A 13,623-nucleotide genomic window follows, 5' to 3' on the forward strand; every position below is an offset into this window, starting at 1 on the left:
TTCTGCATCACTTGGCTTTGAACTGGTGTCAAGTTCTAGTAAATTAATAAAACTGACTCAGTATTTTAATTCCACAAGTCTCTAAAAAATAAATGTTTTGACTCAACGGAGAAAATCAACGCACCAATTTCCATTAGTATTTTTGAGTTTCGACAATTTCTCATTGAATTACTTTTAACCAACAAACTATTTTATTGAGTTATTATCTTTTCTTCCACAAACAACAGTGTTTTTTAATTATGACCTGCTTAATATTTAATAAAGTTTAATGTAGAACACATATAGTAGGTGGAGTCGTCTCTAATTAATCTCTCCATCCGTTTGGCTGAAAAACATTGATCTTCTCATATCATTATAAGTAATATAATTATAACTTTACATATTAGGAACAAGGACGTGGGACTCGTGTTGATCCTCAGGAGTGTAACTTCACCATGTCCCTCTCTTCTTCTGTTTTTTTTAAGTGCTTTAAGGCCTCTCGTCTTGCAGGGTGTCTTTGCTTGACGGGAGTAATCACCTGTCTGATTGAGCCAATGATAGCAGGACAGGTAATAGCTGGTAATTAACCAGCTGAGTGGCAGCAGCCGAGCCTTAGCGCCTACATCGCCCCAATTACAACTAATTACTCAGAGGGTGGCGAGAAGGATGCCTTTAAAAAAAAAAAAAAAAAAAAAAAAAAAGAAGAAACATTTTCATACCTGTTTTGATCTTCAGATGTGAGTCGGCTGCTGTCCTGTCCCTGTCCCTGTCCCTGTCCCTCCCCGCTGTGGACTGGCCGTGTCCGTTCTTCTGCCGGGTCTTCTGGGTCTCCAAGGCCTTGAGCTTGCGAGCATGTTTGTGACCTTTGTAGTGGGCCTCCGCCTGCGTCTGGACGCCACATGAACGCACACAGACACGCACAAAGGAGCAGAGCGAGCAGAAGGTTAAAGTCGGACGCACACGACGGCTGATTCAATTAGTGCCGGGGGCAGCGTGGAATCAGTAAACTGTGATGTCTCCGTCTGCTTTCACAGCTTTAACATGCCTCTGAAAAATTATGCACGTGACTCGGAGGACGTCGCCATTTTGATCATCATCATCATCATCATCAGTGTCACAACGGCGCACAAAATGAGCATCGTCTGATTGGATCTGACACTGAATGGCCCACGACACAAAACGACCTATGTGTCTTCCTCTGTAAAGGGGGACGGGGGGGACGGGGGGGACGGGGACACATTTATGGCAGTGAGAGAACAGACGCATGCAGATTTAGGATCCCAAAATGACTCAAGGTGCCTGTAAATAAACCAAGACCTGCTCTATGAGAGGGGACAACTGGAGCAGGATGTATTTAATTGGTAGAATCGTCATTTATTTATTTAGTTATTGGTTTATTTTGTAGCGCATATTAATGTGAACAGTACAAACATGATGCATTGTGAATATGAAGGAGTTAGTCTTGCAATGCTCAATTTCATCCACAGTCTCGAAACAACATAAAAAGTCAACACAGTGCAAAGTTTAGACATTACAATACATTCTGATAAATATATGAAAACAGTGTGGAAACATTACACCCACAGGTTTGGTTGAGTTGGATCCAAAGTTTAAGCTTTAAAAGAACGAAAAAAGTTGGACTTTCTTTTATCTTTTATTCCAGTTTAACCTCCTGAGACCCTGCGTCCTCATACGGGGACGTTAAGTTTCAGGTTTGTGGCAGCTTATTCTGCTTCATTTAAATAATTATTTATCAAAGAAACAATTAATTATGAATAAAAAATGACCAGATATCACTAAAACTTTGTAATTAGCTAAACAATAATAAAAAATTAGTTTTCCTTTTGTTAAGTTGAAATAATCACGACAGATATTTCTTTTTTTTGGCAACATATCAAATTTTATATGTAACTGTGTTTACATCAGCTATATAAAAAGCTGCATAATGTTTCTTTTTTTTCACCTTCATCCTTAAAGAGAAACACTTTATCCTTTCTGTTCACGAAAGACACGAGTTCCCCCCTTAAACCGACAGAGTCAGTGCGACAAGCCGTCAAGTATCTGGCTTCACACGAGGCTGTCAGATAATTTGCTTCAAATTATCCACACCAGTTTCCAGGCACACACTGTACAGCAGCTCCCCCGCCTCCCCCCCCCCCCTCACTCCATCCCACTCCTCCTCCTCCTCCCTCCTCAACACCTTTGCATAAATCTCGGACGACGACACGAACAGAAAAGGGCACCACAGTGGGTTAAAGTGTGTGGCTGGGAGAACGGGGCTGAGCAAAGGGTACGCGCGCCCCTCGGCTACGTTGAATGTCAGCGCACACTACAAACCGTCCAGCGTGATTTTCAACTGAGTCACGGAGGGGGTGAGGTGGGGGGGGTGGGGGGGCACGCCAGCGTAGTACGACGAGACGAGTTCACTCTGTTCCGTCGTAGCAGCTTTGAGGCAGTTGAAGGAGACTGTGGCTCTGGACTCAAGTCGCTTCATGCATCATCATCATCATCATCATCGTCACGTCACAATCTTTCAAACACGACGACAGCCCACGATGAGAACATCATGCTCGATCCGTCACGAGTTGAGTCTCTCGTGCTTGTTCAGTTGAGTTTCGCAGCCTTAAAGGAATAATTTGGAAACTCTTCCAGTCTGTTCTGTTTTTATATTCACCAGTCTCATAGCAGGACAGAGGGTTCATTCTTTACACTGAGCTTCAGCATCACACAGCAACACTACAACATTTCTTTATTTTTTATTATGAAATGTAGCAGTTTAATGTCTCATTTTACTCTGAACTGAAAGCGTAGACCAAATAAACAACTGAAGTTAAAAAAAAAAGGCAATATGAAACCCAAATATGTTTTAAACTTTGTCTGATTTAACATGTGAACACATTCTTTCTTTCTAAGATGGAAATCAAATATTTTCAGAGAGTTCTTGTGTGTCACTAGTAGGGAGCTTCACTTTCACTCGCTTTCACTCCAGCTCCATGGGGTTAAAGTCTAGAGACTGGGCCATGGTCCACTACATGTTTTCAAGCTTTCCATCTTGTTTTTATCCTGAGATAGTTCCTGTAGAGCTTGGACTAAAGTTTTGGGTCATTATTTTGATGTAGGATGAAGCTCAGACCAACTTTACCAGAGGAAACTGATGCTGGTGTAAAACTTTTAACCTGTAGTTTATGTTGAGGCACTTTTGAAGTCCAAGGGACTTAATTTTTCCATGTTCATTATGATCATATCTTTACAAAATCCATAATTATTTCTTATGGAAACACCAAACATAGAGTATGTTTTAACCTGGAAGACAACGGGACATGAAAAGCCTCCACGCTGTGACGATCACCTCAGCTAAAGTTGGTTTCACTCACTCAGAGCAGAACGTTCACGCAAAATTAAGTTGGATTTAGTTTTAGTTTTATATGTCTAAATGTGCCAAAACAATCTGCTACGTTTCATATAAGCAGTATTTAAGAAGTCGAACATAACGGATGAAATGATGATAAAAAAAAAATAGGCTATAAAACTGAAACACCTCATGGACACCTCAGCCATAACATTATGACCACCACAAGATGGTTTAAATGTTTAAGTGGTCATAATGTTGTGGCTGATCGGTGCATAATATATAAAATACAATCATTCTGAACTATTCCTAATTTCTAATCAGTTTTCTTTGTGAGCTGCTCCCTACACAGAGGGAGGAGGAGGATGAGGAGGAGGAGGGCGTCCGTGAGCTAAAACACAACAACAACAGACTCCTGACCCCGTCACTGCAGATCCAATAATAAAAAAAAAAACAACTAAGAAACGGTTGCACACTGGGTCCCTTCATAGTTCAGAGTCATTGTCATTCTAACAGGTTCCTCCTCACAATATAAATGCAAATAGGTTTAAATGAACTCCGTCGGAATATGAACAGGCAGAAGTGATAAGGAGGAAAAGGAAACAGAACGAGCTGTGAAGGACCCGCGGTTAGAAAAGTGAACATCATGATTAGGATGATAAGAAAAAAAAAGGCTAAAGAGCTGGATTCTAGATCGCTGTTAAACAAATAAATAAATAAATAAATAAAAGATGACCTTTACCTGACAGTTTGACAGGGAAAAAACAGCAGGATCACATCACACGTGTTCTGGTCTTTTTTTAGGTTCCAGTTTAAACTGTTTCTTTTAAAGAGTCTCAGTGAACCACGTTACTCAGAAACATTTCTCTCTAGTTTGGCACAAACTATGACACAGTCCTTCATGTTAAAGCATTTCTTCTCGCTGGCCTTCGGTCCAGGTTCAGAAGGATACGTTGCATCATTATTGTGCAAAACCACTTCATTTTACTCTCATTAACCCATTAATTCCTTAGTTCATATTTATTGTTTTCTAAGTTAATGTGGGACTGTGGATTAATTCATATTCATGTTGCCTGAACAGTGCTACAGTAACTGAGACTGTTTTTAAACGTGCTATAGAAATAAACTTCGTAAACCTTTACTCGTGTTATTTAGGCTGAAAATGGTTGTTATTTACTGTAGCTTTTTGGTAAATGTTTGCACCTGTTATGCACTAATTTGTACATATTTCCAGAACAGAAATCTGAATAATTACTAAAGTGAGGTTCAAATTCTGTTATTTACAGAGGCATTTTTGTATCACTCCATAAATCATAAAATACTGTCAAAAAAATCTAAATTTGCCATGATTTTAGAGGTTAAATGTTCTATAAATCAGGCTCTGAATGATATATGATAAATCCCCTCTGTAAATACCTGCAGGATGTATTTAGGAATAAATGTGTAAAGTTTGGTTTGTGTAAGAGCTACTGAAGAGGAGATTTCTGTCTCAGAGCAGCAGAAAAACTCATTTTGAAAAAACGTCTTTCAAGTTTGAAGCATGTTTAAAGAAAGAAACAATTAACTTCCTGGTAATAAAACAAAACCAAAAAAGGGTTCAATGACAGGGAAGGGGGTTATAATTTAAAAGGAGAACTTTATTTAACAAATAAACAAAACATTGTGTTCGTACAACCAAAATGAGTGTGTGGGTTTGGTGACGGGTTGAAATAAAAACAACACAAATTTAAATGAGTTTAGAAAAAAAGGAGATTTTTGGGAGATACATGGATGAAGACAAGTTGTCTTAAATACTGGTTCTGTACTGGGGCATAAGCAAACACTTATATTTGGTTATAATTGAATTTTTCTCAATTTTCATCTGATGCATTTGAAGCCGCATTATTTTTTGTGTTAATTTATTTATGAATAAAATCTGTCTATTTAAGCTTTAACCCGTTTCTAGTTGCGTTCTTTTCCTACGTGACGTTCCCGAACGCGTCCAACTTACCGTGGAGTTGAAGCGCAGGTGGCAGATGTTGCAGGAGATGATGGGTTTCTTCTTGGGTGGAGTCACACCAAAGGTGTGGTTGATCACCGCCTTCTGCACCGGATCCATCTGCACGTCACAGAAAAAGGTTTTAACTCAGAAAAGAAATGACTTCGGTACAAGGAGCCTGCACCTTATAAGACACTGACCATGTAGAGGACAACTGCAAAGCATCGAATTATTATCATATATTTTGTACCTGAAATGTAACAGACTTTAATGCTTTTATTTTACCAACAATAAAAGACCAAATTCTATCTGCGTATATGTATATAAATATATAAATATACATAGATTAGGTCACAGATGAACCACCTGTCTGTGCATTTATATTAATTCATTATTATTGTCTGTTTCTGAATCGTTTCCTTTTGCAGGATGAACATAAGTCGAGGAAATTACAGTCCAGATTTCACACTTTTTTTCCCCATAAAGAACCTTTTTTTGGATCACGCTCTGTTCGACTTTTAATCCCTGCAGTGCAGCTGTGCCATTCAACCTGTATTTTTAGCTTTAGGTGTCAGACAGGAACATTATTCCCCCCCCCCAGCCTCCCAGCCTCCCAGCCTCCCACATGCCAGATACATTTAGCGCGTTCCCTCGGACTTTCCTCGTTAAAGGGTTAAAGCTAAATTTAGTCGTTAACGGCCTGTCGCTTCAATATTTGAAACCAGACTAAACATGTATACGTGTGTCTGCGAGAGGCGTTAAATCTCAGACGCCTCAAACATATGCTTCCATCTAGCAATTAATGTACAGCACATTCAGTGCGCCAGCGCAGAGCCGTGATGCTGTATTTATAGTTACTGCACAGTTCACATTTCAACCATAATAAACTCGGATTATAGATTCACATTATAGTTTTTCAGTTAATTAACTCTAAAGCGAATAAAAACGCCACTACATTTAAAAGCAATAAATGGATAATTGTTTATTAATGATGTGCAAACATGCAGGGAGGGAGATAAGTACTGAAGCTGACTGAACTTATTTTATGTAATTGTCAAAAGGTTTATTACATATAATGAAAGATGGAGACAAGTGAAAATAATCTAATATTTTGCACTTTGCATGTACAATATTTTTACATGCATATATTAAAGTTAAAATGTATCTTAGAGCTGCACTTAAATAAATAAATAGGGTGGGGGCGCCTGGTCATATAAAAGTTATTCAATTTCAATTGTTAACGACCAAATTAATGTGAAGAAAAAAAAACTTTTTAATTGATTCTGAATAGTTTAAGGACCACAACTAAAAACTATTTAACTCTTTCTCTCGTGAACACAGAGCTGCAAAAGAACAAACCTTTTTTGGGGAGTTTTTTACCTCCTCTGTGAAAGTTAGATGACTCAGACTTAGACCTAGATAAGACTTTATTCATCCACAAGAGAAAATGCTTGGTCACGCTCATAAAAAAATAAAAAAAACATCCTAGTCAAGACCATTAGTAAAATAAAAAATAGATTACCGGTGTTTTGGTTTGTTTTTTGGGGGGGAAAGAATACGGAAAGAATAATTTTATAACACATAAATAAATGTATGTGTATGATTTACTAGGTTCTGTGTGTTTGTTTCTATTGTTTCTAAAATAAAAATGCAGGATTGACTGGATTTTGAACATTAAAATAATCTTTAAGCTGAAGATACATTTATTGGACCAATAATTTCCAATTGTGCAATATCCCATATTCAATCTTGTACTTGTACATATATTTTTTTACATTGATGCGTGTATTCTTACTCTAATTTCCTACTTATTCTACATATTCTCATTGTCTACATTGCTCTTTCTTCTGAACACTGGTTCACTTTGAGCAGGAGCTGCTGTAACACAATGTATTTTCCCCCCTGGGATCAATACAGTCATTCTGATTCTGGTTCAGTCTAAAGTGCATGGTGTGTGTTACGGTGTCCTCACCGTGTTGAAGTTGGGGAACAGGCTGAGCGGCGAGGAGCCGTTGACCCTGAGCGGCAGGAAGTGCTCCAGCTGGGCGTGGGTCTGCGGCTGGAGGGGTCGGCCCGGCATCGGCAGGGAGCCCAGCAGCGGGTGGACCTGGTTCTGGGACAGCGCGCCTGAAAGCGGGGACCATCACATTTAAGTTTCTTTTTCATCTCCGGGGGCCCACACACACTCACTTTATGAGAGCGAGACCCACTCCCACGGCGAGTGATTCACCGAGTGAAGCTTTAATGACTTCAGTAATAGCGGGGGATAAGTGATGAGAGGCTTCGTGTGGCCTTTTCCTGCCTTACAACGCCACAGTTTATCTTGACAAACGTCTGTGACCTTTAAACACAACACTAGTGCCTGTAATTGTGTCGACATAATGAGAAACAAGAAGAATCAGGTTTCTGTTTGCAGACGACTTTTAATCTTTTTTGCGTTTGGTTTTTAGCTCCTTTCAAATCTCCTTCCACGCGACCTCTCATCTTTAAATCGGCCTAAATGCTTTCAGACTGTTGTTTTTTTTAAATAAAAGCACCACAGCGCTGACCTTTCTCTGGACCGAGAGCAACATCAGAGCGCTCACATTAACATGAGCAGCGTCTTACATAAGCACGGTGATTACGGATTGTTCTGCAAATGCTTGTGCAGCAAACGTCCCGAGGTTTTTTGCATTGAAAGGTCACCCGGGATAAAAAACCGTCTTCAGGATTTGAATATTCTGAAAAGGGGGAAACTTTGCTATACGGTTCAGGGAAGAATTTGTGGAATGAGAACACACTCGTCATTTTCCCCTGTACTTGAAAGAACTTTTTTTACGCGGTGCGGATTAAGAACTTAGTGAGGGTTTGGCCTCAGCGGGATGGGAAATGTCAGGAGGCGCTCGGTGAAACGGATGAAAGAGGGCACTGACTGGTAGCGGGAGCCCGAGAACTGAATGAAACAAAGCCAGAAGTATTAGCGTAGCAGATGACGACGAGTGGAGCGTGAAGAGAGAGAGAGGACGGACTCGTTATAGATTTAGGAAAACAAAAGGTGCATGTTTACTCAAAGACTTATTTCCATCTGGACGATCGTTTGAACGCAGATGTATTATTTTCGATTAATTAAAAAGAAGATAAAGAGGACACTTAAACAAGGGTGGATAGTAGTGATGTGAGGATCAATACTTAAATATTGACACCACCGATACAAGGTCTTTATGCTCTAAAATCGATTGAATAAATAACTAAACTATTGAGTTGTGGCAACACAACAAACCTTGTGAAACACCTCAGGTTAAACCACAACACAGGATACGAGACATTTATGATGAGGAGGACAGAAGAGGAGAGAACAGAGTCAGAATTAAGATGCAAACTTTCATTTTATAGTAGTTCTTAACAGTTAAACAATAATTTATATTAATGGTCTTATTGTTGTGTTTGAAACAGCATATTTTGTATGATTGTTCTGTGTTTCTGTTGTTGTATTAGCTCGGCTATATAGTAAATGAGGCCACTTAGCTCAATATACGCCAGAGTTTAAAATAAATAAATAAATCACTCTGACGTCTTGTTTTCTTTATGAAGCTATGATTTGAAATACACCACTTTTTTTTAGGTTTACCAGACACATTAGGGCAGATGTGTCAAACTCATTGATCTCAATGGGGCCGGACCAGTAACATAACATAATAGCTTATTACCTGGTAAATAACGACAGCTCCAAATGTTTCCTTTTGTTTTAGTTTAAAAAAAAGTACAACTACATGAAATGAAAAACCGTAAATTTCTTAAAAAGGGCAAGGTGCAAGTGCAATTTCTTATTTTATCGAGAATTTTCAGCTGATATCTTCAGTGTCATTTTTGCAAATTCCTCCACAGGCCAGATTGGACCCTCTAGTGGGACGGTTTTGGCCCCTGGGCCTTATGTTTGACACTTCTGCATTAAGGTGTTTATACACAAAGTATCAGATTGGAGGGAAATCAGTGGGATTGAATGTCACTAGTAAACAAAATCAGTCCTAAGTTGAAGTCTAATGGCGGTATTTCAGCAAAGCAACAAGAAGCCAGTATAATTTCCTGATCTTTCCACCTCTTAGTTTCAGGACTTATCTCTGCGGATGAGGCAGGTTTGAAAGCCCTCGAGCTTTAGCATGTTTGCACTAATCTGGTCCCATTTTCAAAATGGCTTCCAGCGCAGCAGAGAGACAAGAGAGGTGAGTGGAAGTGCAAAAGCAAAAAGAAAATGAACTTTTCCCACGTTAAACTGGCTCAGAGATTTAGTGATTGTGAAAAACACTGCAGAGGAAACTCATTGTGAGTCTTACGCATGGACCAAACATGTTGAATTAGTGTAGCAGCGGCAGACACCTCAGCGTGTCACTGTATAAGGTAAAAGATCTTAAAAAATAAATGAATAAATACCAGACGGATTTTGTTCTTAAAAGAGTTTGAGCCGTATGTAGATGGAAGCAGAGTTGAATAAAGGTCTAAAGAAGGTCACGATCAGCTCTGAGAGGCTACACTTACTACGGAAAATGCATGAAGGAAAACAGATAATTTCAGGATCAAGCTGATGGCAAAGTTCTTAAAATGTGTCGTAGCTGCAGATGGCGCATTTACAGAGAATAACAACAACATGTGGAGGGAAGATGGAAACTGGTCCGTTGGAGTTTGAGCTTAATGATCGAGGAGAAGATTTAGACAACTATGAGCTATGAAGATACTACACACATAAATAAAGTGACAAAGAGGAATTAATTATATGTCTTAAAGATAAAATTTTACAACTTCATATGCATCATGCACTGATCAGCCATAACATTAAAACCACTGACAAGAGCAACTTTGACCATCTTGTGTTAATTCAGTGTTCTGCAGGGAAACGTTTGGACCTGACATTCATTCATGTGGATGTTAGTTAGACATGTAGCACCCACCTAGACCAGACAAGGCCTCCCCCCACCCCCCCTCCCCACCCCACCCCCACCCCACCCCATAGCAATGACACAAGATGCACCCTGACACAGGCATACACACAAAAACGCTTTAGGAAAACAGCACAAGGTGTTTACCTGGCCTCCAAATTCACTAGATCCCAAACTGATCAAGTATCTGTGGGATGCTCCATAGAGGTCCCTCCCCTCAACCCATAGGACCCAAAGGTCCCCCCACCCTACAGGACACCCTCAGAAGACCCATGTCCATTCTCTGATGAGTCTCAACTTCTTTGGAGGCACAAGGCAGACCTACACAATATTAGGAAAGTGGTCATAATGTTACGCCTGATTGGTGTAAATAAGTGTGACAAAAAAAGCTTGAGCATGCTAACAAGCTAAATTTGCTAAGCTCTAAGCAAAAATTGCCGCCACTGTTGCTTGAACTCAAAAACTTACATTAAAATTAAAATGGTGCTAAATTATTACAGTTCATTCATCCAACAGGTTTCAGGACGTTTCACTCGAGGCCAACATCAGTTTACATATATTCTGATGTACTTTTCAGTCTAGAACAAAGTCGAGGGCTTACTGACAAACCGTTACTGCAATCCTTTTGAGCCTCACATCTACTCTGATCTAAAAAAGTATTCCCAAAATGATGAAATATTGTGAGACTCAAACACAAAGAACCGTTTAGAGCTTAGAGATCCCACATCTGTCCGACAACGGCCGATCACATATAGGCAGAGAGAGATTAACAATCGCAGATGCTTCTCAATGTCAAACCAGACATAAAAAAATCTGAATCTGATTAAAAAAAGAGAATGATCAAAGTCAAACGTTAGCTGGAGGCAAAACAGAGAGAAGCTTGGGGCGAACACTGTCACTTTCAACCATTAAAATGTCATCTGCTGTATTTTTTTTGGTGCCAAAACCGAAAAATCAAAAACACTAACTTGAAGTTTTATCTCACACCAGCCACAGCCACTGCAAGAACAGAAGTGAGACAATCAACAACAAAGCCCACACTTCACATCAGATAAGATTAATATAAATTGTGACTGAAAATACGTTAAGTTAATCATTATTTTTTAATGCTAACGCTAACCACTAGCTAACGCAACGTGTTTCAGGGGTGTCAAAGCTGAAGTTGCATTTATTACTTTACCCTCCACAGTGGTTTCACTTACTTCTTGTAATATCTTTGTTGGAGAGGCTTCACTTGATAAAGACAGACCAGACTTTGTCCCCTCTGTGTCCTTCTTTGGTCAAATATGTCCATCCAGTGAGTGACAGTGTAGAGGTCGTTCAGAGTCAATTTTTTAAAATAACACTCACGGCCTCAGGGAGTGAGTGTATTAGCATAATCTCTAAAATATGAGTTTTCCTTGTCCATTCTTGCTAAAAGAGTCCGTTGAAATATGCTAACCAGCGTTTACAGGTTTGAGATGTTTTGCCTCCAGCTAAGCCCCGCCCCCTTATAAAATGTCACATTGTTTACAAACCGTGAAGGGGTCTATATGCGCTCAAATAAAGACATTCATCCTGAGGCCGCGGTCCTTCTAACTCTCCTCTGCTTTCCTTGTCTCCTTCTCTATATTAGCATTAGCTCAGTTTATTCTGTTCATCCAGTGATTTCCAGCCACTCCGCTGCACCGTGCATTCATTTCAATTAGAATTTAAAATGAGGGGAGTGATTAGAGCCGATCATTACTGTTTACTCGACTCCTGCATTTGTAATAAGCAAACCACATCTCTCCGGAAAAAACACACACGCACACAAACACACGCCTGTAAGTAATACGTGTTAACAGATTGAATTTTGTTTTTTGCTGAATTCCAATTTCATTTAAACGCGCCACCAGGGCCGCTCGTGTATCACTGATGTCAGTAAAGTGTATTGAATTGCATTAGGGCTGAAGTGAGAGTGAATGACAGAGCAGCGAGAAAAGAAGAGAAAGAGACGGAGGGAGAGACAACCCCAGGCAGACGAGAGTTATTTCTTTTTTCCTCTCCACTAGGCCGATGTGTTTAATCTGCCTGTCAGTATGACTTTTGGGGACATTGATTCCCCCCCCTCCTCCTCCTACAACAAATCTGAAATTGATCTCATTAATCTCCTACGCATGTATTCACAAGACACATCAGGGCGAGACGTTTAATTAACCGTGTTTTGCGCCGATCAAACCAGAAACCGCCGCGATGTAAGAGAAGTAGAACATGCACAGTCTCGTTTGCAAAAAGAGATGAACTAACACTGTAGTGATATTAGTTTCAGCCAGTCGTACCGAGCATGCGTTAACCAGCAGGCCTTATTAAAGCTTATTTTTTATAAATAGTCACTCATCGGTCTTAAATCTCCATAAGCTTGAACTCGTGAACTCAATTACTGCGGCCGGGGAACTTAAATTAAAAGGGTGAGCAGAGAGGGATTTAGTTTATCGATTTAAAATAACCTCGCTCACATACCACGACACGACAAACAGAAACGCTTTTCATATCTGTTAAGCTCGTTTGGGAAGTTTAGAAAGAGCAGCATGATTAAAATATTTCATCATGCGTGATGGGAACCATGAACTAGGGAAGCAGTTTTAGGCATGTCCGCACGCACGGAGTACGCACCGATCAGCCACATCATTAAAACCACTGACAGGAGAAATTAATAACATTTAAACCATCTTGCGACAATTTAATGGGAAACTCTTGGACCTGGCATTTATTGATGCGGAGTCACAACAAGTTTTGGAGGCACAAGGGAGACCTACACAATATTAGGTCATAATGTCATGCCTGATCGGTAAAAATAAGTATGACCAAAAAAAAAAAAACCTGTTGATCTAGCTTGAGTATGCTAGTCTTCGCTAAACTAGCTATCGTTTCAGGACACAATATTAAGAAGGTGGTCATAATGTTATGCCTGATTGCGGATGTGAATGATGAGGTACCGCAGCATCTGCCCCTAGGACCATGGACGCCATCTTGAGGGGCAGTTTCCCTAATAAATCCACGACTAATCTGCTATTTCTGCTTGTTGTTGTTGTTGTCGTTCAAAATTCTTCGTCATGTTTTCCAGTGAACTCGACTAAACGACAGCTGATATGTAGCAAGCTAACGAGAGCAGCTACATGTGCTGTGGTTACTGCAAACAGCACATTTTAAAAACCATCCTGTGACTAAAAGCCTTGCACACATCGTTGCAGCGTGTGGAGAAATTCACATGAAATTCATGCAAATCCACATTTTAAAAATGAACCAGTTCCTGCTCACTAATCTGTATTCACACTCTTTTTTTTTTTTTTTCTACGCGGGGTAGGGACGGGAGTAGGTCGCAGCAGCCAACCTTCCCTTATTGAGAAGGGATAAAAGACTATGAGCTGGAGAAATTACAGCTTCTT

The 13,623-nt window shown here is 39.9% G+C and overlaps 1 protein-coding gene across 2 annotated transcripts in view; it reads right to left on the bottom strand.

The window, feature by feature from the left end:
- Positions 1 to 13,623, bottom strand: part of LOC125021921 (zinc finger protein 385C-like) — an 82,915-nt gene that overhangs the window by 6,111 nt on the left and 63,181 nt on the right. For both annotated transcript variants that reach the window (XM_047608117.1, XM_047608118.1), the window contains 3 exons: positions 7,279 to 7,433; positions 5,319 to 5,426; positions 699 to 867 (listed from right to left, as the gene is read on the bottom strand). In XM_047608117.1, coding sequence (XP_047464073.1) covers positions 699 to 867; positions 5,319 to 5,426; positions 7,279 to 7,433 — 432 coding nt within the window. The remainder of the gene's footprint in view (positions 1 to 698; positions 868 to 5,318; positions 5,427 to 7,278; positions 7,434 to 13,623) is intronic.

The sequence above is a fragment of the Mugil cephalus genome, chromosome 16 (genome assembly GCF_022458985.1).
Source record: "Mugil cephalus isolate CIBA_MC_2020 chromosome 16, CIBA_Mcephalus_1.1, whole genome shotgun sequence".
NCBI classification, from domain to species: domain Eukaryota; kingdom Metazoa; phylum Chordata; class Actinopteri; order Mugiliformes; family Mugilidae; genus Mugil; species Mugil cephalus.